The sequence below is a fragment of the Toxorhynchites rutilus genome, chromosome 2, assembly GCF_029784135.1.
Source record: "Toxorhynchites rutilus septentrionalis strain SRP chromosome 2, ASM2978413v1, whole genome shotgun sequence".
In the NCBI taxonomy this organism is placed as follows: Eukaryota; Metazoa; Arthropoda; class Insecta; order Diptera; family Culicidae; genus Toxorhynchites; species Toxorhynchites rutilus.
Window position 1 is genome coordinate 168,331,406 of NC_073745.1, and position 22,868 is coordinate 168,354,273.

Genomic DNA, 22,868 nt, shown 5'->3' on the forward strand with positions numbered 1-22,868 from the left:
GTATTTTCTTCTTAATTGTGTGAGCTCCTATAAAGTTCCTTCCATTGTCTGAATATATTGTTTTTGGCGTACCTCTTACTGACACAAATCGCAATAGCGCTCCGATGAACGCGCTCGTGCACTGGAGAAATAGTTTAGTAAAAGCAGCTACCAAATCTTTAGTAGCAAAAACATTGGTAAAATATACACATTTTTTGTAAATATTACTAAAATTGCGTAAAAAGGATGTCAGACGCAATGAATGTTCCTACCAGGAATTCGTATATTTTACTTCATACCATTAGTAAGTTTGTTTTTATTGTCATACCTAACAACTGTGATGTGCGCACTTTGTCTTTTGTCTTTTGGAGACGAAGCGATTCGGAGGTAAGCACTTTGTTTTTATTGAATTCAATTATGTATTCATCTCCCCCGAGAATTTGTTTTCATATTTTCGGCGGGGAAAATATCACAAGAAATTTTAATCCATATTAACATAATTGACCTAATACCTTTTATTTCTTTTTTAGTTGGCCTTAAAATTATATGCAGTACAATTATTCATCATAAACAAATCGGAGATAAGTATTCGTTTTTTTACATCATTACATCAGTCACCTCGATCGGGAAACTATTTTCATATTCCCGCCAAGGATAAACATCAGTTATATTCTATACATTACAACACTATTGATCTTTTTCCTTGTCTTTACAGCTGTCATGATCCCAGACTCGTAATACTTGTTTACCAAAAACCATCCAAGCTATGGGATTGAAGGTAACGGCGAGTTTGTCGCTAAGATTGGAATCTTTCTTCAACACATCATCGACCGTAAAAAACTTAAGGTGAGCATGCATAATTTATTGCATATTTAATATCATTAACATATGTATTTCTTTTCTTCATAGGGACACGAGAGAACAAAATACGGATGAAACGTGCTAATTCTACCGTCACTCTGCTAATCAGCTGCTAAACAGCTAATACAAATCAGAGCGATGCAGCAGGAAGAGGAACGGGAACTTGCTTTGGAAATGCTCATCAAATTGAGGTGGTTGAGACTGCGATTGAAATTTGCCTCTTGTACGCAGTTTATAGAATGATTCCAACGAGAATTATTGATGTTGTTTATAGAATAAGTTATTAGTATAATGTATTCTAAGTAAGATTCTAAGTAAGTAGAATTAAACGCAATCAAATACAATTTTTTAAATTAAAAATAATTATTAAAAAATATTGTCATTATCCCTGATGATTATCTCTCACAAATATGAAGCAAAATTTTCACTGTTATTGCACCAATGTTGGACCAACAATTTGTAGTTTGTTTGACATATGTGCCTACCATTCTTTTTTTGTAACATCCCACATTCCGTTTTGCCTGCCAAGATCGGGTCGATGAAATGTCAACAATCGACCTCAAATGCTGCCACCTTGCAATCGAGTTATCGACCTTTCATATGCATTCATCGAACAACTTGACGCCACTTTTTCGCCAACATGTGCAAGGCGTCGACCTGCTTGCAGCGCTGCTTCCAGCACTGCTTGCCGCTTGTTTGTATTGGTTTGTTATTGAAAATGAAAAGGAAATACATTGATCGATTTTAATCATTTTATTGAAGAAAAATAATAAAAAACCATGTATAATAAAAATAAGGTATATAATGGAATCGGTGCATCCGGGTTGTCTGGATAGACGATTCAAATCCGACTGAGTACATTGATGAATACCTCCTTGCCCTTGATGACACAGATATGTGGCTGAAGAGGATTCTTCAATGTGCGTGAAGCACGGGATCTCCGATGGGGAAAATTGCTCGAAATACTATCGATGGCCAGGTCCTGCTGCTGTTGCTGTTGATGCTATTCCCCGGAATAGCACCCTGGACTTAAAGGATACTGCTGCGGGAAAGCTGATGCTGTTGGCTGGTGTGACAGAAGTGGAAATAAGCAATGTGGTGATGAGGGAAATCATCTTTCTCACTTGCCGATTGATTGAGTCGGATGTATTCATAGCTGAAACAAAATAAAATTATTAGTAAGTGAAAAGCAGAAATGAATTCCCTACTCACCAGTTGTATGATCCGGATAAAAATGCGAACATTAAAATATCATGCGACTACGTTCGCTAACCTCGCCTATTTTCATTCTACTATACTACGGAATCAGTGCATTCGGGTTCCTCCGGGGTGGTAATTCAGCTGAGCAAGTTGATAAATACCTCCTTGTCGTTGAGTTTTCGTGTCTGAAGAGGATTTTTGAATGTGCGCGAAGCACGGAACCTCTAATGGGAAAAGTTCTTCGCAATACCATACCATGGTCAAATTCTGCTGCTGCTGCTGTTAATGCTGTCCCCCGACATTGCCAACAGGGGTTGGAGGTTACTGCTGCAGGAAAACGGATGTTGTTGGCTGCTGTGATAAAAGTGGAAATCCGCACTGTGCTGATGGGAGAAATCATCTTTCTCACTTACCGATTGATGGAAGCGAACGAGTCGAATGTATTCATAGCTGATAAGACAAGATAAAATAAATAATAATTAAAAAGCCGAAATATATTTCATACTCACCAGTTGTATGATCCATTTGTTTTTGTTTGAGATGACAATTTAGCGGAGTGGAAAAAAGAACCACCAGTGATGCCATTTGGTTTGTTTAATTATTCAGTATTTTCGACTAACGAACTATCCGCGTTGACGATATTGGGGAATAGGCATGACAGTATGGATTTGCAGAAGGAATGAATACACTTTTAAAATGAAAATTATGAATGAACATGATTTTTCCATAATCAAATTAGTACTCTATGTAAGTGAAAATCACCATTGCCTGCAAGTGGTGAAAAAACATCATAAAAAAATATGTTTTGAGATAATTTTATATTATAATGACAAGTTTTTTTGAGAATATCTGAACGTCTATAGAAAATAATTCAAATTAGGGTCATGACAACGTACTTTAAGTAGAAAAAATTATACCAAGAAAAAAATTTCATACAAATTTTAGCAAATATAAACTGATTCGGGCCGACTAATATGATAGAGAATAGTTTGCCTCACACAAACTAATGCCGTATCCAGATGTCGATACCTAATCGTCGTCATCGTGAATAGGTAACAGCGTTACGGTCGTTGTTAGGTCGATGTTTTTTTCGTCGATTGGATTGTGGGATGTACCAATGATTAGTAGGGTAGAAAATGACTAGAGAATTGGTAACATGTACCAAAAAATTCGTCATATTTACTAAATTTTCCTCTCAGTGTGGATTGGTTTTCTACTACAGTAATTTACATTTAATGCGACATGTCGAGGCACCACTCAGTGTCGCATTAGAAGAGATTGTGACCTGTAATTGGACATTCACGCTGACAGTGGTCAGTGTCGACGTCTGGTGGCGACTTTCAATTCGGGCTCCGAACTAGATAGTATAATCTCTATTAGATTAGAAGGCACGAATGCAGTTTTAAAATGTTAAAATTTGAATGAAAATTTCTACATTATGTTATTTAATTACTTGAAACACGTATTTTTTACTCTTATTTAACCGTTTGTCCATACATTTCTGATATTTTGACTGAAACTTTTCATTAAAATTGAAATTGTCTTCAAACACAATTTTCGTATGAGATATTTTCACCACCTGTAAAAAAAAGTGTATTTTATTTAAATAGAATGCTAATTCGATACGGATAGGTTAACTTTTATTCATAATTGTAATTTTGAATACGTGTTCATTCCGCCTGAAAATTATTTACTATCTTCGACGCTCCCGAAATCGTGGAACAAAGCTCAGTGCCGTCAACGCGAATATCAACAAACACAGCACAAACGACAAACAGAATGTGAAAAACAAGTTAGAACCAGAAAAGAAAAACAGCAAAATGGACTCAATTTTCGTAGACATTGGTGAAGGATACATGCAAGGAGAATATTTAGATGAACATTTAGAAGATCTACTACCGGCCAACATTCATTCGAGCTGTTCTATTGCTTTAGAACAAATCACCGTCAGCGAAGCTAACAGCAAGCCTGATCAAAATGACCGTCCAGTGAAATACAAGAGACGAAAGTATAATGTCCTCACCATCAAAGATAAGAACATAGTCTGTGAAAGCCTTGCCTACAAAGTCATTGGTTAGTTCTAGCGAAAAAACTGCACCCGGACGCAAGTCGTTGAAGGAGAGACTGACAATTACACCTTGCAGCAATGCAAGTGGTAGCCACAAATTACCATTACAAGTGCTTGGCCGCGCATCAAATCCTAGGTGCTTTAAAACGCAAGGCGTGCCTGATGGGATACACTATTTTTCAAATAAGAAAGCGTGGCAAACTAGTGCGACGTTTACTGATTGGTCCTGCTCCGTTTTCGTTCCTGAGATCAAACGGAAGGCAGCTGCACAGAATAGACCGACTAATGCGCTTCTAATTCTAGATAATTGCACCGCACATTGCAGTAAAGATAAGTTTCAAGTGGATGATGCAGAAATTCAGGTGATCTTTCTTCCTCCAAATGTGACAAGCTTTCTTCAGCCTATGGATCAAGGAATCATCAATGCTTTTAAGGGTAATAATGTCATTACATTTTCGAGTCCAAGTTAGTGAATATTATTTTTATTTTTTAGTTATCTATAAATCGAATTTTCTGCGCCGTGTTCTGTTAGAAACTGACAGCGATCGCCCAGTTACAGAAGTTATCAAATCATTTAGCCTTTATGATGCTATTCAACTAGCGACTGATGCGTGGGCCACTGTAACTCCAGAAACGATTGCTAACTGTTGGCGCAATCTCTTAAGTCAAGATCAAAACTATAACTCGTTCAAGGATTTCACAATTTCTTCACCAACAAGTGACCCCCGCGTGTTGCTTTCTAAAGTAGTGCAACTCGTTGATCCAAACTACGAACTGACCGAAGAAGAAGTTCAAGAGTGGCTAAGCAACTCAGACAACATAGATGTAGCGCAAATATATACCGACGAGCAATTGGCCAAGCCTCTGGTGGTGACTTTTTCGAGGCCGACCATGAAGAGCAAGATTGCGATGCTAACGAAAATGCTGAGGGTGATCTTAGTACTTCGGTTATATGTACTCTTGGAGCAGTCAATCCGAAAAACGCAATGATGATAAGTAGGCTATCAGCATCATGGATGTACTCAAAAATGTTCTTATTGCTGTTGGCGATGACCGTAAATTAGTGGAAGCCGAAAAATGAAAAAACGAATATGAAAATGAAATTATTCGCCTTCTTGACGAATAACAATAGTGAATTTTAATTAAGTATATGGCATGATAACAAAAATACAAAATGATTGATTGTAACACCATAAATTGTTTTGATTGGAAAAATGGTTGAAAATACTCCTAAAAATTTATCGTGTTGTAAAAACTCGCACAATGGTATATTCGTGTTGACGGCATTGATTCTTCACTTTTAGTTTATCGAACTGTTCCTGATAATCGGGCTGCTCTCGGATTAGTATTGCGACTGTGCCTCATTTCACACCCACTGCTGCTCCCAAGTCTTCCGACTCGGCGTATAGCAATATGGGATATTGCGTTTCTCACAAACAGATGGCAAGTGACACATGATTTCCACTTTTCTGCAGCGAAAATGACAATCCTGTAAAAATTGAGATGCGAATTAGAGACTTCCGATTAGATATTTGACTTTATTCAACTTTTTTTATAAATTGCAACCTCCATTTCAACACACAATATACACATTGCTTTCCCTGTTTCATTATTCCGCGGACGCACTTGAACATCCTTTAATCCATATCGTAAATAATGCTAATGTGTTTTGATGCTGCAATTAATTAATATAGATAAGAACATGCGGAAATAACATTAAAATATCCATCTAAACCTTTTTTGATAAGTTTATGAATGTTCTTGGTTAATTTCTTCGGCGCCATGGGCTGAGTGATTGCATTCGTAATTTTAAGTTTCACATCATATTCTTCCTTAACGATAGTTGTGTCGATTTCGGCATCTGGTTTCTCTACCTTTATATTTCCTATTATTATCTCGAAATCAGGGGATAGTTTAGTTGCGCCTTGCAATACCGCAATGCTATTTCTTGCTTCTCGATTCCGTAAACTGTCGACCGTGGAAGGCCCGTTTCGTCAGCCACTTGTAGAACACTCTCACCACGATTTATCAAAATGTTATTCTGAGTCCATTTTGATGTTTTTCTTGTCTGGTTCTAACTTGTTTTTCACATTCTGTTTTTCGTTTGTGCTGTGTTTGTTGATATTCGCGTTGACGGCACTGAGCTTCGTTTCATGATTTTGGGAGCGTCCAAGATAGTAATTAATTTTCAGGCGGAATGAACACGTTTTCAAAATTAAAATTATGAATAAAAATTAACTTATTTGTATCAAATTAGTATTCTATTTAAATGAAATACACTTTTTTTACATGGGGTAAAAAAAACCTCATACGAAAATCGTGTTTGAGAACAATTTTATATTATATATAATGAAAGGCTTCAGTCAAAATATCAGAAGTGTATAGACAATCGATTAAATAAGAATCAAAAGTACGTGTTTCAAGTGATTAATTAACATGGTGTACAAATTTTCATTCAAATTTTATTATTTCAAAACTGGCTTCGTGCCTTCTAATCTGATGTAGATTACACTATCGAGTTTTGTCCCAAATTGAAAGTCGCCACCAGACGTCGACACTAACCACTGTCAGTACGGATTCACCTCTGTCCAATTAGACGTAAACATGTCCAATTAAACGTGTCGCATTACAGGTATGTCCAATTAAAAAAATGTCGCATTAAATGTAAATTACTGTACTTCTAAATGAACGGCCTTTGTTGCAAAACACACAAATATGCAGACGTAAGCTGACGTTTTAATTCGAGATTTATTGTTCAATAGAACTTCAAATGGACCACATAGGTCTACTCCAGTGTATGTGAAAGTAGGTGAGGGGTTCACTCTGGTAGATGGCAACTGACCCATCCGTTGCGGTAGCTGCCTCGGTCTGTTTTTGGCACATATTATACATTTACTCAAAACTCCTTGTGTGATTTTTCGTAAGTTTCTCATCCAAAACCTTTGCTTGAATTCTGCTATGACGATTTCAATACCAGCATGAAATCTTTTCTCGTGTATATGCTGTATCAACGTTCTTGTAAGTGGATGTTTACTCGGGATGAGCATTGGCTCCTTGCAGCTGGGTAATATATTGGCTTGACTTAAGCGACCTGTTACATGAATTATCCCATCTTTCATTGTCAGAACTAAATGTTGAAATTGACCTTTTTGATCCACTGTACTATTTTTACTTAACGCGTTCCATTCGTTTGGGTACATGGATCGTTGCATGGATAGCACAATTAGCGACGTGCCTCGTTCTAGCTCTTCAGTGGTGAGAGGGCCATCATCAGCTTGGTGTATAATTCCTCTTTCAGCGAGGGTCTTTGATTTGCTTGCGAAATTGCGTGCGGCTCTGCTCAGCCACGCGAAGTGTCTTTGTGTCTTCATTGAGTGGTTATGATACTTGTATTGATACAGATGATCTTCGGCTGGCGTCGCCTGCATGACACTAATTACTTTTACTCTTTTGACTTCTTCCTCTGTTTTATAGTTGTGATCTAGATCAGGCCAGGTTTGCCTTTCTTCTAGATATTTTGGACCATGCATCCAAAACCATTGCCTGGAATCGATGAAGGCTCTTACAGATACGCCTCTTGAAATCATGTCTGCAGGATTTTCTTCTGATGTAACGTGCTGCCACTGGCTAGGCTTAGTATACTCACAAATCTTCACGACTCGGTTTCTTACATATTGTTTCCATCGTTCTGGTGAGCCTTTGATCCAGGTTAATGTCACAGTAGAATTACTCCAATAGTGTTCTGAATTTATTCGGTGCTCGAAAACGTTCTTGACTCTTTGAGCGAGTTCGGCTAGTAACACAGCTGCGTTTAATTCCAGACGTGGTAATGACGTTTCTTTTATGGGAGCCACTCTGGATTTAGAGCACAGTAGGTGTGTGCTATGGTTGCCTTCTTTGCTTGTGTGTGATAGGTATATGCACGCACCATATGCTTTGGTTGAAGCGTCGCAAAACCCATGCAATTCTAAGTAGTATGGTTTGCTTGGGAGCGCTTGCCTGGGAAATTCTACAATGCTTAACTTTGGCCAGTCTCTTTTCAATTTGTGTCATGCGACTGACATTTCTTCTGGTATGTGATCGTCCCAGTCCAATTTGTATTTCCACAATTGCTGAAACAAGATCTTTGCTGCTATGATGATTGGCTGGATTAAGCCCAAAGGATCATATAACTTTAGTATCTCTGATGCTAGCTTCCTCTTAGTGATTGCTTGTGTTGAAGTTAACCGATGGTTTTCTTCCGTCTTGAATATGAACTTATCGTTCGTGGGAGCCCATGTGCTCCCCATGAATTGCGTTGAAGGCTGCTGATGGCCTTCTTGTGCCCTTGGTGGCACCCTATGTTGCGTTGAAGGCGGCTGATGGCCGTCTTGTGCCCTTGGTGGCACCCTATGTTGCGTTGAAGGCGGCTGATGGCCTTCTTGTGCCCTTGGTGGCACCCTTTGTTGCGTTGAAGGCGGCTGATGGCCTTCTTGTGCCCTTGGTGGCACCCTATGTTGCGTTGAAGGCGGCTGATGGCCTTCTTGTGCCCTTGGTAGCACCCTATGTTGCGTTGAAGGCCCTATGTTGCGGCTGATGGCCTTCTTGTGCCCTTGGTGGCACCCTATGTTGCTTTGAAGGCCCTATGTTGCGGTTGATGGCCTTCTTGTGCCCTTGGTGGCACCCTATGTTGCGTTGAAGGCGGCTGATGGCCTTCTTGTGCCCTTGGTGGCACCCTATGTTGCGTTGAAGGCGGCTGATGGCCTTCTTCTGCCCTTGATGGCACCCTATGAATGTAAGGCTCTTCAAAGCTTTGCTCTACCTTGAATGAAAATGTATCGTTTCTAGGCGCCCAATTGATGCCTAGTGTTTTGATCGTCTCTCGGTCACCTATCTGAATGGTTTGTTCCAACTCGTCGATTGGAATTCCTTCTAAAAGCTCTTTTCGGTTTGATGCCCACTTGCGAATGCGCTTGTGACGCCTTCTTGGTTAATGCGCTTGTGACGCCTTCTTTAATTTCCTTGAGTTCATCTATGGTAGCTGCTCCCACCATCAGGTTGTCTACATAGAAACATCTCTGTATTATGCTTGATATCTTTGGATTTTTATTTTTGATTTCTTCACCAACTTCGTGTAGAGCTCTACAGGCTAAATATGATGAGGATGCTTCTCCATATGTTACGGTAAGTAATCGGTAAGTGCGTACTTCTTCATTTGTATTAAATCTGTACAATATGCATTGAACCCAAGATTAACTCTCCTCAATTAATACTTGGCGATACATTTTGGCTATATCCGCGCTTAATACTACGTCGTCTCCGCGGAACTCAATGGCGAGATCGAACTGATCTCTTTGGATTACAGGCCCTACTGCCTGAATGTCGTTGAGGGATTTTCCAGTTGTGGTTTTGGCGCTGGCGTCAAATACTAAAGGGTTTGTCACATCAAATTGCATCACGGAAAAAACGCTGTAGAAATTCACCCAGTAGACCGATCCTTTTGAAAATTTTAGACAGTAAAATAAAAACTATTAAACAACTTTTGGCATTTTCTTTTTATTCATACTTCGAGCCCAAGCCCGTATGCTCGCACCTTCCTCTTTATCCTGTCCATAAGGTTCTGTACAACGTCAGGTTGTAGTTTTTATTGAACAGAAATCCATTTTCTCTTGAAGTCCGCCTGCTTCATAATCGCCCAATATTTCTCTATTGGGCGAAGCTCCGGCGCGTTGGGCGGGTTCATTTCCTTTGGCACGAAGGTGACCCTGTTGGCTTCGTACCACTCCAACACGTCCTTTGAATAGTGGCACGAAGCGAGATCCGGCCAGAAGATGGTCGGGCCCTCGTGCTGCTTCAATAGTGGTAGTAAGCGCTTCTGTAGGCACTCCTTAAGGTAAACCTGCCCGTTTACCGTGCCGGTCATCACGAAGGGGGCGCTCCGCTTTCCGCAAGAGCAGATCGCTTGGCACACCATGTACGTTTTGGCAAACTTGGATAGTTGCTGCTTGCGAATCTCCTCCGGAACGCTGAATTTGTCGTCTGCGAAGAAGAACAACAGGCCCGGCAGCTGACGAAAGTCCGCTTTGACGTAGGTTTCGTCGTCCATTACCAGGCAATGCGGCTTCGTCAGCATTTCGGTGTACAGCTTCCGGGCTCGCGTTTTCCCCACCATGTTTTTCCTTTCGTCGCAGTTAGGAGCCTTCTGAACCTTGTATGTACGCAGGCCCTCCCGCTGCTTGGTCCGCTGGACGAATAAACTTGACAAATTCAGCTTATTGGCGACATCCCGGACCGAACTTCTCGGATCACGTCTAAACTGCTTAACTACGCGCTTGTGATCTTTTTCACTGACGGAGCATCCATTTTTGCCGTTCTTCACCGGTCGATGGTTAGGTTCTCGAAGTATCGTTTTAGTACTCTGCTGACCGTGAATTGGACGATTCCCAGCATCTTACCGATGTCCCGATGTGACAACTCCGGATTCTCGAAATGAGTGCACAGGATTAATTCACGACGCTCTATTTCGTTCGACGACATTTTTCCAAATTTACGAAAAATTGACAGTGAAGCATGACCAACGTGATCTATACACTTTTATCTGATTATAAGCGAAAGCTGAAGATATAATTCCTAAAAATTAAATTTCTACAGCGTTTTTTCCGTGATGCAATTTGATGTGACACACCCTTTACTCTCAATTTTGTCGTGCTTGAATCTGGTTTAACTACGCATGAGTAGGGTATATAGTAAACCACGTTCTTCTCTTTATGCTTGCATACGGGGACCATGTGTCCCAGTTCAATGTACTCCTGCATGAACTTGTTGTATTCACCTCGCAGGGTATCATTTGCTTGAAGCCGCCTTTCTAGCGACATTAATCTTCTGTATGCTTGTTCACGTGAGTTGCCAAGCTCACGGAATTCCTCCGTGAATGGAATCTTGACAATGTATCTTCCTTCGGTATTCAGCCGCGTGCTTGAGCTGAATTCTCCCTCCAACTCCCGATGGAGTGGTGGAGGAACTTCATTTTCATTTTGGTTTGTGTCTTCGAGCTGCCAGAATTTCTGGAATAGCCTCGAAAGTTCATCTTGTTGCTTGACGTTCACCTTTGTTGATGTATGCATCCACGTCTCTTGTAAGATGCCTACTTGGTCTAGCATTCCACATGCTAGCCATCCTAGTTTTGATTTTTGGAAGGTAGGTCCCCTTCCAATCCTTGCTTGCTCGGCCTCTATCACATCATAGAAAAATCGTGCTCCAAGGAGCAGCTCGATAGGGTCCTTTTTGTAGAATTGTGGACCTGCCAGTTCTATTTTAGCTGGCGTGTCCACCTCATGTGCTTGAAAACTTGTGGTTGGCTGATCACTCAGTATTTCTGGAATGACGATCAGTTCTATCTCTTCCTCATAGTTCGTGTTCTCAGAGGTGAGCAACACTTTAACCTTTTTGTGTGATTGTATTAAACCACCAACCCCATTTATAATGGTTTCTTCATATATGTATGGGGCTTTCAATCGATTGAAAGCTTCTTCTGTTATTACTTCGATCTGGCTCCCAGAGTCTAATAAGCATCTTAATTGCTGTGGGGGTTGGTCATTCGATTGAAGGCGTACCATTGCGGTAGCCAAAAACACGTAGGATGTAGCTAGTCATTCGCGACTAGTAGAAGGCTGAGGTTCCTTCAATTGCTTATCGGGGTCTGGTTCCCGATCTAGGTGAATCATTGTGTGGTGTTTCTTTTGGTATTGCTTGCAGCGCGCAGCCGACTTGCAATTCGCTACGCCATGTCCCCGCTGCAAACAGTTGAAACACACGCTTCTTTGCTTCACTACTTCAAGCCGTTGCTTCGGAGTTAGTGGTTCAAATTCAGGGCAAGCGTATGCCTTGTGCTCTGAATTTTGGCAGATCGTACAATTGGTATATAATGTGGTTTTATTGTTTCCAGACGATTTCGCGCTTGCCGCGGCAATCAACATGGCTTTCGGCGGCACTGTTGATTTGCTCGTTTCGCCTAACGAGCGACACACAAGTTGATTTGCGTGTTTCTCTAGTTCGCTTTTGAATTGTTTCCAAGTGTATATTGTTTGGAGATCTAGTTTCTCCTCCATCTTTGCTAATGTGACCTCATCTAGTCTTTCCTTTGCAATACACACTAGCAGTCCATTAGCGATGCAGGCAAGGGATGCATTGTCCTCATCTGCTATTTGCCTTGTTGTTGTGATCATAGTATCGATCGTGTCTATTAGGGAGAGAATCCCTATTGACGAGGGTTTTTGCCCTTTCTTGATTTTTAGCGTTTTGAGGATGTGTCCCTCGAATGCAATCCTCTTCTTGTAGAAGCGTTCTTCTACCTTTTGCCATGCCTCCGCCAAAAGAAACGCCAGAGTTTTCGAGCGCTTCACACATGTTACGAGCGGGCTCGAACCGCTCCATACATTTATTCAGAAACGCATATCTTTCCGCATCCTCAACGAGGGAGACAATGCGTCTTTCAAATCGCGTTTTGAACGCGATCCATTCTGTAACCGCCCCGCTGAATCGAGGCAACTCCAGGCGCGGCAAATGATCATTTCTTGATGTACTTTGACTCATGGTTTGGTCAAATGTGTGCTCAGTATGTGGCCGGGAATGGCCTGCTTCAACTTGAGTTTCGTATTGGCGTTTCCATTGTAATAGTTTGGTTTGGGTCAACGTTGAGCTGCTCTTCCTCCTCCATAGCTGTGGTGAATGGGATCTTAGGGAATGTGTACTTTACCTTTGATGAGATGCGCTGGTTACGTTCCAGTCCAGTACATCATGAATCGAATCTACGGTATCGATTAATCTCTGTGTACGAGGGTCACACGATGATCGATACACTTTTGCATGCGCCCAAACCAACTTTCAAAGCATTCGTCAGCATTTCGGTGTACAGCTTCCGGGCTCGCGTTTTCCCCACCATGTTTTTCCTTTCGTCGCAGTTAGGAGCCTTCTGAACCTTGTATGTACGCAGGCCCTCCCGCTGCTTGGTCCGCTGGACGAATAAACTTGACAAATTCAGCTTATTGGCGACATCCCGGACCGAACTTCTCGGATCACGTCTAAACTGCTTAACTACGCGCTTGTGATCTTTTTCACTGACGGAGCATCCATTTTTGCCGTTCTTCACCGGTCGATGGTTAGGTTCTCGAAGTATCGTTTTAGTACTCTGCTGACCGTGAATTGGACGATTCCCAGCATCTTACCGATGTCCCGATGTGACAACTCCGGATTCTCGAAATGAGTGCACAGGATTAATTCACGACGCTCTATTTCGTTCGACGACATTTTTCCAAATTTACGAAAAATTGACAGTGAAGCATGACCAACGTGATCTATACACTTTTATCTGATTATAAGCGAAAGCTGAAGATATAATTCCTAAAAATTAAATTTCTACAGCGTTTTTTCCGTGATGCAATTTGATGTGACACACCCTTTACTCTCAATTTTGTCGTGCTTGAATCTGGTTTAACTACGCATGAGTAGGGTATATAGTAAACCACGTTCTTCTCTTTATGCTTGCATACGGGGACCATGTGTCCCAGTTCAATGTACTCCTGCATGAACTTGTTGTATTCACCTCGCAGGGTATCATTTGCTTGAAGCCGCCTTTCTAGCGACATTAATCTTCTGTATGCTTGTTCACGTGAGTTGCCAAGCTCACGGAATTCCTCCGTGAATGGAATCTTGACAATGTATCTTCCTTCGGTATTCAGCCGCGTGCTTGAGCTGAATTCTCCCTCCAACTCCCGATGGAGTGGTGGAGGAACTTCATTTTCATTTTGGTTTGTGTCTTCGAGCTGCCAGAATTTCCGGAATAGCCTCGAAAGTTCATCTTGTTGCTTGACGTTCACCTTTGTTGATGTATGCATCCACGTCTCTTGTAAGATGCCTACTTGGTCTAGCATTCCACATGCTAGCCATCCTAGTTTTGATTTTTGGAAGGTAGGTCCCCTTCCAATCCTTGCTTGCTCGGCCTCTATCACATCATAGAAAAATCGTGCTCCAAGGAGCAGCTCGATAGGGTCCTTTTTGTAGAATTGTGGACCTGCCAGTTCTATTTTAGCTGGCGTGTCCACCTCATGTGCTTGAAAACTTGTGGTTGGCTGATCACTCAGTATTTCTGGAATGACGATCAGTTCTATCTCTTCCTCATAGTTCGTGTTCTCAGAGGTGAGCAACACTTTAACCTTTTTGTGTGATTGTATTAAACCACCAACCCCATTTATAATGGTTTCTTCATATGTGTATGGGGCTTTCAATCGATTGAAAGCTTCTTCTGTTATTACTTCGATCTGGCTCCCAGAGTCTAATAAGCATCTTAATTGCTGTGGGGGTTGGTCATTCGATTGAAGGCGTACCATTGCGGTAGCCAAAAACACGTAGGATGTAGCTAGTCATTCGCGACTAGTAGAAGGCTGAGGTTCCTTCAATTGCTTATCGGGGTCTGGTTCCCGATCTAGGTGAATCATTGTGTGGTGTTTCTTTTGGTATTGCTTGCAGCGCGCAGCCGACTTGCAATTCGCTACGCCATGTCCCCGCTGCAAACAGTTGAAACACACGCTTCTTTGCTTCACTACTTCAAGCCGTTGCTTCGGAGTTAGTGGTTCAAATTCAGGGCAAGCGTATGCCTTGTGCTCTGAATTTTGGCAGATCGTACAATTGGTATATAATGTGGTTTTATTGTTTCCAGACGATTTCGCGCTTGCCGCGGCAATCAACATGGCTTTCGGCGGCACTGTTGATTTGCTCGTTTCGCCTAACGAGCGACACACAAGTTGATTTGCGTGTTTCTCTAGTTCGCTTTTGAATTGTTTCCAAGTGTATATTGTTTGGAGATCTAGTTTCTCCTCCATCTTTGCTAATGTGACCTCATCTAGTCTTTCCTTTGCAATACACACTAGCAGTCCATTAGCGATGCAGGCAAGGGATGCATTGTCCTCATCTGCTATTTGCCTTGTTGTTGTGATCATAGTATCGATCGTGTCTATTAGGGAGAGAATCCCTATTGACGAGGGTTTTTGCCCTTTCTTGATTTTTAGCGTTTTGAGGATGTGTCCCTCGAATGCAATCCTCTTCTTGTAGAAGCGTTCTTCTACCTTTTGCCATGCCTCCGCCAAAAGAAACGCCAGAGTTTTCGAGCGCTTCACACATGTTACGAGCGGGCTCGAACCGCTCCATACATTTATTCAGAAACGCATATCTTTCCGCATCCTCAACGAGGGAGACAATGCGTCTTTCAAATCGCGTTTTGAACGCGATCCATTCTGTAACCGCCCCGCTGAATCGAGGCAACTCCAGGCGCGGCAAATGATCATTTCTTGATGTACTTTGACTCATGGTTTGGTCAAATGTGTGCTCAGTATGTGGCCGGGAATGGCCTGCTTCAACTTGAGTTTCGTATTGGCGTTTCCATTGTAATAGTTTGGTTTGGGTCAACGTTGAGCTGCTCTTCCTCCTCCATAGCTGTGGTGAATGGGATCTTAGGGAATGTGTACTTTACCTTTGATGAGATGCGCTGGTTACGTTCCAGTCCAGTACATCATGAATCGAATCTACGGTATCGATTAATCTCTGTGTACGAGGGTCACACGATGATCGATACACTTTTGCATGCGCCCAAACCAACTTTCAAAGCATTTATTCCAATCGACACGAGCCCTTTTTTTGAGCGACTGTCAAATTATGTGGGATCCAACGTGAACACAACTTTCGCACAACTAAGTGTTCATGTAAAACCGCATCCATGCTGGCGGAACCAATGCTTAGAGATGCCTCAATCCCAGGTCACATGACGATCCCGCTAAATCACTTCGTGTACAGCACCGATGTTCTCTGGCACCACAGTCGACCCTGGACGACCCTCACACGACCACGATTGATTTCACCACACCAACGATACACAGTGGTTTTTTATGGAGCCCCATCGCCAAAAGTCAAACTAAGTTGATTGACGCACTCTTTGTTGTGACAATCCACGTCGAAAGTCGTAAAAATCATCGCACGAAAATGTTCACGATTCGGTAGAAACACGCAGCGCTTTTTCGCTTAATTCGCACCCCCCGGTGGGAGCAACACATAACACTTTTTGGTTTCCACTCGCATCGCGCGCGGGACGAGTGGAATCACGTCGGGGTCACCAATGTTTTTGATTAAAACTAAATGTTGTTGAATCACTAATGTCGGGCAAGACCCCAACATGGATTTCGGATAAAATGAAGTTTATACTTCCGAGGTTGAATCTAGACTGGTCTAGCACAATTAGCGACGTGCCTCGTTTTAGCTCTTCAGTGGTGAGAGGGCCATCATCAGCTTGGTGTATAATTCCTCTTTCAGCGAGGGTCTTTGATTTGCTTGCGAAATTGCGTGCGGCTCTGCTCAGCCACGCGAAGTGTCTTTGTGTCTTCATTGAGTGGTTATGATACTTGTATTGATACAGATGATCTTCGGCTGGCGTCGCCTGCATGACACTAATTACTTTTACTCTTTTGACTTCTTCCTCTGTTTTATAGTTGTGATCTAGATCAGGCCAGGTTTGCCTTTCTTCTAGATATTTTGGACCATGCATCCAAAACCATTGCCTGGAATCGATGAAGGCTCTTACAGATACGCCTCTTGAAATCATGTCTGCAGGATTTTCTTCTGATGTAACGTGCTGCCACTGGCTAGGCTTAGTATACTCACAAATCTTCACGACTCGGTTTCTTACATATTGTTTCCATCGTTCTGGTGAGCCTTTGATCCAGGTTAATGTCACAGTAGAATCACTCCAATAGTGTTCTGAATTTATTCGGTGTTCGAAAACGTTCTTGACTCTTTGAGCGAGTTCGGCTAGTAACACAGCTGCGTTTAATTCCAGACGTGGTAATGACGTTTCTTTTATGGGAGCCACTCTGGATTTAGAGCACAGTAGGTGTGTGCTATGGTTGCCTTCTTTGCTTGTGTGTGATAGGTATATGCACGCACCATATGCTTTGGTTGAAGCGTCGCAAAACCCGTGCAATTCTAAGTAGTATGGATTGCTTGGGAGCGTTTGCCGGGAAATTCTACAATGCTTAACTTTGGCAAGTCTCTTTTCAATTTGTGTCATGCGACTGACATTTCTTTCTGAAACTGAAACAAGATCTTTGCTGCTATGATGATTGGCTGGATTAAGCCCAAAGGATCATATAACTTTAGTATCTCTGATGCTAGCTTCCTCTTAGTGATTGCTTGTGTTGAAGTTAACCGATGGTTTTCTTCCGTCTTGAATGTGAACTTATCATTCGTGGGAGCCCATGTGCTCCCCATGAATTGCGTTGAAGGCTGCTGATGGCCTTTTGTGCCCTTGGTGGCACCCTATGTTGCGTTGAAGGCGGCTGATGGCCTTCTTGTGCCCTTGGTGGCACCTTATGTTGCGTTGAAGGCGGCTGATGGCCATCTTGTGCCCTTGGTGGCACCCTATGTTGCGTTGAAGGCGGCTGATGGCCTTCTTGTGCCCTTGGTGGCACTCTATGTTGCGTTGAAGGCGGCTGATGGCCTTCTTGTGCCCTTGGTGGCACCCTATGTTGCGTTGAAGGCGGCTGATGGCCTTCTTGTGCCCTTGGTGGCACCCTATGTTGCGTTGAAGGCGGCTGATGGCCTTCTTGTGCCCTTGGTGGCACCCTATGTTGCGTTGAAGGCGGCTGATGGCCTTCTTCTGCCCTTGATGGCACCCTATGAATGTAAGGCTTTTCAAAGCTTTGCTCTACCTTGAATGAAAATGTATCGTTTCTAGGCGCCCAATTGATGCCTAGTGTTTTGATCGTCTCTCGGTCACCTATCTGAATGGTTTGTTCCAACTCGTCGATTGGAATTCCTTCTAAAAGCTCTTTTCGGTTTGATGCCCACTTGCGAATGCGCTTGTGACGCCTTCTTGGTTAATGCGCTTGTGACGCCTTCTTTAATTTCCTTGAGTTCATCTATGGTAGCTGCTCCCACCATCAGGTTGTCTACATAGAAACATCTCTGTATTATGCTTGATATCTTTGGATTTTTATTTTTGATTTCTTCACCAACTTCGTGTAGAGCTCTACAGGCTAAATATGATGAGGATGCTTCTCCATATGTTACGGTAAGTAATCGGTAAGTGCGTACTTCTTTATTTGTATTAAATCTGTACAATATGCATTGAACCCAAGATTGACTCTCCTCAATTAATACTTGGCGATACATTTTGGCTATATCCGCGCTTAATACTACGTCGTCTCCGCGGAACTCAATGGCGAGATCGAACTGATCTCTTTGGATTACAGGCCCTACTGCCTGAATGTCGTTGAGGGATTTTCCAGTTGTGGTTTTGGCGCTGGCGTCAAATACTAAAGGGTGTGTCACATCAAATTGCATCACGGAAAAAACGCTGTAGAAATTCACCCAGTAGACCGATCCTTTTGAAAATTTTAGACAGTAAAATAAAAACTATTAAACAACTTTTGGCATTTTCTTTTTATTCATACTTCGAGCCCAAGCCCGTATGCTCGCACCTTCCTCTTTATCCCGTCCATAAGGTTCTGTACAACGTCAGGTTGTAGTTTTTATTGAACAGAAATCCATTTTCTCTTGAAGTCCGCTTGCTTCATAATCGCCCAATATTTCTCTATTGGGCGAAGCTCCGGCGCGTTGGGCGGGTTCATTTCCTTTCGCACGAAGGTGACCCCGTTGGCTTCGTACCACTCCAACACGTCCTTTGAATAGTGGCACGAAGCGAGATCCGGCCAGAAGATGATCGGGCCCTCGTGCTGCTTCAATAGTGGTAGTAAGCGCTTCTGTAGGCACTCCTTAAGGTAAACCTGCCCGTTTACCGTGCCGGTCATCACGAAGGGGGCGCTCCGCTTTCCGCAAGAGCAGATCGCTTGCCACACCATGTACTTTTTGGCAAACTTGGATAGTTTCTGCTTGCGAATCTCCTCCGGAACGCTGAATTTGTCGTCTGCGAAGAAGAACAACAGGCCCGGCAGCTGACGAAAGTCCGCTTTGACGTAGGTTTCGTCGTCCATTACCAGGCAATGCGGCTTCGTCAGCATTTCGGTGTACAGCTTCCGGGCTCGCGTCTTCCCCACCATGTTTTTCCTTTCGTCGCGGTTAGGAGCCTTCTGAACCTTGTATGTACGCAGGCCCTCCCGCTGCTTGGTCCGCTGGACGAATAAACTTGACAAATTCAGCTTATTGGCGATATCCCGGACCGAACTTCTCGGATCACGTCTAAACTGCTTAACTACGCGCTTGTGATCTTTTTCACTGACGGAGCATCCATTTTTGCCGTTCTTCACCTTCCGGTCGATGGTTAGGTTCTCGAAGTATCGTTTTAGTACTCTGCTGACCGTGGATTGGACGATTCCCAGCATCTTACCGATGTCCCGATGTGACAACTCCGGATTCTCGAAATGAGTGCACAGGATTAATTCACGACGCTCTTTTTCGTTCGACGACATTTTTCCAAATTTACGAAAAATTGACAGTGAAGCATGGCCAACGTGATCTATACACTCTTATCTGATTATAAGCGAAAGCTGAAGATATAATTCCTAAAAATTAAATTTCTACAGCGTTTTTTCCGTGATGCAATTTGATGTGACACACCCTTTACTCTCAATTTTGTCGTGCTTGAATCTGGTTTAACTACGCATGAGTAGGGTATATAGTAAACCACGTTCTTCTCTTTATGCTTGCATACGGGGACCATGTGTCCCAGTTCAATGTACTCCTGCATGAACTTGTTGTATTCACCTCGCAGGGTATCATTTGCTTGAAGCCGCCTTTCTAGCGACATTAATCTTCTGTATGCTTGTTCACGTGAGTTGCCAAGCTCACGGAATTCCTCCGTGAATGGAATCTTGACAATGTATCTTCCTTCGGTATTCAGCCGCGTGCTTGAGCTGAATTCTTCCTCCAACTCCCGATGGAGTGGTGGAGGAACTTCATTTTCATTTTGGTTTGTGTCTTCGAGCTGCCAGAATTTCTGGAATAGCCTCGAAAGTTCATCTTGTTGCTTGACGTTCACCTTTGTTGATGTATGCATCCACGTCTCTTGTAAGATGCCTACTTGGTCTAGCATTCCACATGCTAGCCATCCTAGTTTTGATTTTTGGAAGGTAGGTCCCCTTCCAATCCTTGCTTGCTCGGCCTCTATCACATCATAGAAAAATCGTGCTCCAAGGAGCAGCTCGATAGGGTCCTTTTTGTAGAATTGTGGATCTGCCAGTTCTATTTTAGCTGGCGTGTCCACCTCATGTGCTTGAACACTTGTGGTTGGCTGATCACTCAGTATTTCTGGAATGACGATCAGTTCTATCTCTTCCTCATAGTTCGTGTTCTCAGAGGTGAGCAACACTTTAACCTTTTTGTGTGATTGTATTAAACCACCAACCCCATTTATAATGGTTTCTTCATATGTGTATGGGGCTTTCAATCGATTGAAAGCTTCTTCTGTTATTACTTCGATCTGGCTCCCAGAGTCTAATAAGCATCTTAATTGCTGTGGGGGTTGGTCATTCGATTGAAGGCGTACCATTGCGGTAGCCAAAAACACGTAGGATGTAGCTAGTCATTCGCGACTAGTAGAAGGCTGAGGTTCCTTCAATTGCTTATCGGGGTCTGGTTCCCGATCTAGGTGAATCATTGTGTGGTGTTTCTTTTGGTATTGCTTGCAGCGCGCAGCCGACTTGCAATTCGCTACGCCATGTCCCCGCTGCAAACAGTTGAAACACACGCTTCTTTGCTTCACTACTTCAAGCCGTTGCTTCGGAGTTAGTGGTTCAAATTCAGGGCAAGCGTATGCCTTGTGCTCTGAATTTTGGCAGATCGTACAATTGGTATATAATGTGGTTTTATTGTTTCCAGACGATTTCGCGCTTGCCGCGGCAATCAACATGGCTTTCGGCGGCACTGTTGATTTGCTCGTTTCGCCTAACGAGCGACACACAAGTTGATTTGCGTGTTTCTCTAGTTCGCTTTTGAATTGTTTCCAAGTGTATATTGTTTGGAGATCTAGTTTCTCCTCCATCTTTGCTAATGTGACCTCATCTAGTCTTTCCTTTGCAATACACACTAGCAGTCCATTAGCGATGCAGGCAAGGGATGCATTGTCCTCATCTGCTATTTGCCTTGTTGTTGTGATCATAGTATCGATCGTGTCTATTAGGGAGAGAATCCCTATTGAAAAGAGTTTTTGCCCTTTCTTGATTTTTAGCGTTTTGAGGATGTGTCCCTCGAATGCAATCCTTTTCTTGTAGAAGCGTTCTTCTACCTTTTGCCATGCCTCCGCGAAAGAAACGCCAGAGTTTTCGAGCGCTTCACACATGTTACGAGCGGGCTCGAACCGCTCCATACATTTATTCAGAAACGCATATCTTTCCGCATCCTCAACGAGGGAGACAATGCGTCTTTCAAATCGCGTTTTGAACGCGATCCATTCTGTAACCGCCCCGCTGAATCGAGGCAACTCCAGGCGCGGCAAATGATCATTTCTTGATGTACTTTGACTCATGGTTTGGTCAAATGTGTGCTCAGTATGTGGCCGGGAATGGCCTGCTTCAACTTGAGTTTCGTATTGGCGTTTCCATTGTAATAGTTTGGTTTGGGTCAACGTTGAACTGCTCTTCCTCCTCCATAGCTGTGGTGAATGGGATCTTAGGGAATGTGTACTTTACCTTTGATGAGATGCGCTGGTTACGTTCCAGTCCAGTACATCATGAATCGAATCTACGGTATCGATTAATCTCTGTGTACGAGGGTCACACGATGATCGATACACTGCATGCGCCCAAACCAACTTTCAAAGCATTTATTCCAATCGACACGAGCCCTTTTTTTGAGCGACTGTCAAATTTGTGGGATCCAACGTGAACACAACTTTCGCATAACTAAGTGTTCATGTAAAACCGCATCCATGCTGGCGGAACCAATGCTTAGAGATGCCTCAATCCCAGGTCACATGACGATCCCGCTAAATCACTTCGTGTACATCACCGATGTTCTCTGGCACCACAGTCGAGGTTGTTGAAAAAGCACTCGCTGAAGCAAGGGAGAAGATGACCGTCGAGATACAGGAGACGCCTAAGACGCCACGAAACCCACGATCGGAAAAAAGGAAGAGGGATACCCCAGGGGATGAAGAAGACCTGAAGAAGGTTAAAAATGACAACCTGGGAAACAAAAAGGAAGGTGAAGGCAGTGGATGGCGCACTGTCGAAAAACAAACGGAGAAACGGAAGAAGAAAGAAGAAAAGAAGAAAGGTGTGCAGAAGACAAAAAAAACAGGCCCAGACGCGAGCGAAGTAAGGGAGATGCTCTGATCGTCGAGGTGAAGGAAGGAGTGACTTACGCATCACTCCTGCGGAAAGTGAGAGACGATCCGGAGTTGAAAGAACTGGGAGAGAATGTGGTGAAAACCAGGCGCACCCAGAAAGGAGAGATGCTCTTCGAGCTCAAGAGGGATCCGGCGGTCAAAAGTTCAGCCTTCAAGAAACTGGTTGCGAAGTCGCTCGGTGAGGAGGCGAAGGTGAGGGCTCTATCCCAGGAATCAGTGGTCGAATGCAGAAATCTCGACGAAATCACGACAGACGAGGAGTTAAGGCGCGAGTTAATAGAACAGTGTAAGCTGGACAATACACCAATGACGATCCGTATGAGGAAGGCGTATGGTGGCACGCAGACGGCGTCGATACGGCTCTCAACAGTCGCAGCCAATAAGATGGTAGAAACGACCAAAATAAAAGTTGGCTGGTCGGTTTGCTCGCTGAAG

General features: G+C 43.1%; 3 protein-coding genes and 2 long non-coding RNA genes across 5 annotated transcripts; 1 reads left to right on the plus strand and 4 right to left on the minus strand.

The window, feature by feature from the left end:
- Positions 1 to 1,578: 1,578 nt before the first annotated feature.
- Positions 1,579 to 2,723, minus strand: LOC129769447 (uncharacterized). Its single transcript, XR_008741881.1, has 3 exons — positions 2,550 to 2,723; positions 2,053 to 2,490; positions 1,579 to 1,996 (listed from the first exon to the last, which is right to left on the minus strand). It is a non-coding gene; the product is annotated as an uncharacterized LOC129769447 (long non-coding RNA).
- Positions 2,724 to 3,326: 603 nt separating this feature from the next.
- On the plus strand, positions 3,327 to 5,271 carry LOC129764662 (tigger transposable element-derived protein 6-like). The gene is made up of 2 exons (XM_055763979.1): positions 3,327 to 4,543; positions 4,602 to 5,271. Exons 1-2 carry the CDS (start codon positions 4,513 to 4,515, stop codon positions 5,096 to 5,098), a joined length of 528 nt encoding a protein of 175 aa, XP_055619954.1. The 5' UTR covers positions 3,327 to 4,512; the 3' UTR covers positions 5,099 to 5,271.
- Positions 5,184 to 5,972, minus strand: LOC129764666 (uncharacterized). The gene is made up of 3 exons (XR_008741189.1): positions 5,844 to 5,972; positions 5,675 to 5,783; positions 5,184 to 5,597 (listed from the first exon to the last, which is right to left on the minus strand). It is a non-coding gene; the product is annotated as an uncharacterized LOC129764666 (long non-coding RNA).
- Positions 5,973 to 9,339: 3,367 nt separating this feature from the next.
- On the minus strand, positions 9,340 to 11,703 carry LOC129766354 (uncharacterized). Its single transcript, XM_055766874.1, has 2 exons — positions 10,773 to 11,703; positions 9,340 to 9,515 (listed from the first exon to the last, which is right to left on the minus strand). Exons 1-2 carry the CDS (start codon positions 11,701 to 11,703, stop codon positions 9,340 to 9,342), a joined length of 1,107 nt encoding a protein of 368 aa, XP_055622849.1.
- Positions 11,704 to 20,669: 8,966 nt separating this feature from the next.
- Positions 20,670 to 21,611, minus strand: LOC129766355 (uncharacterized). Its single transcript, XM_055766876.1, has one exon. The coding sequence runs from the start codon at positions 21,609 to 21,611 to the stop codon at positions 20,670 to 20,672; it is 942 nt and encodes a 313-aa protein (XP_055622851.1).
- Positions 21,612 to 22,868: the final 1,257 nt, after the last annotated feature.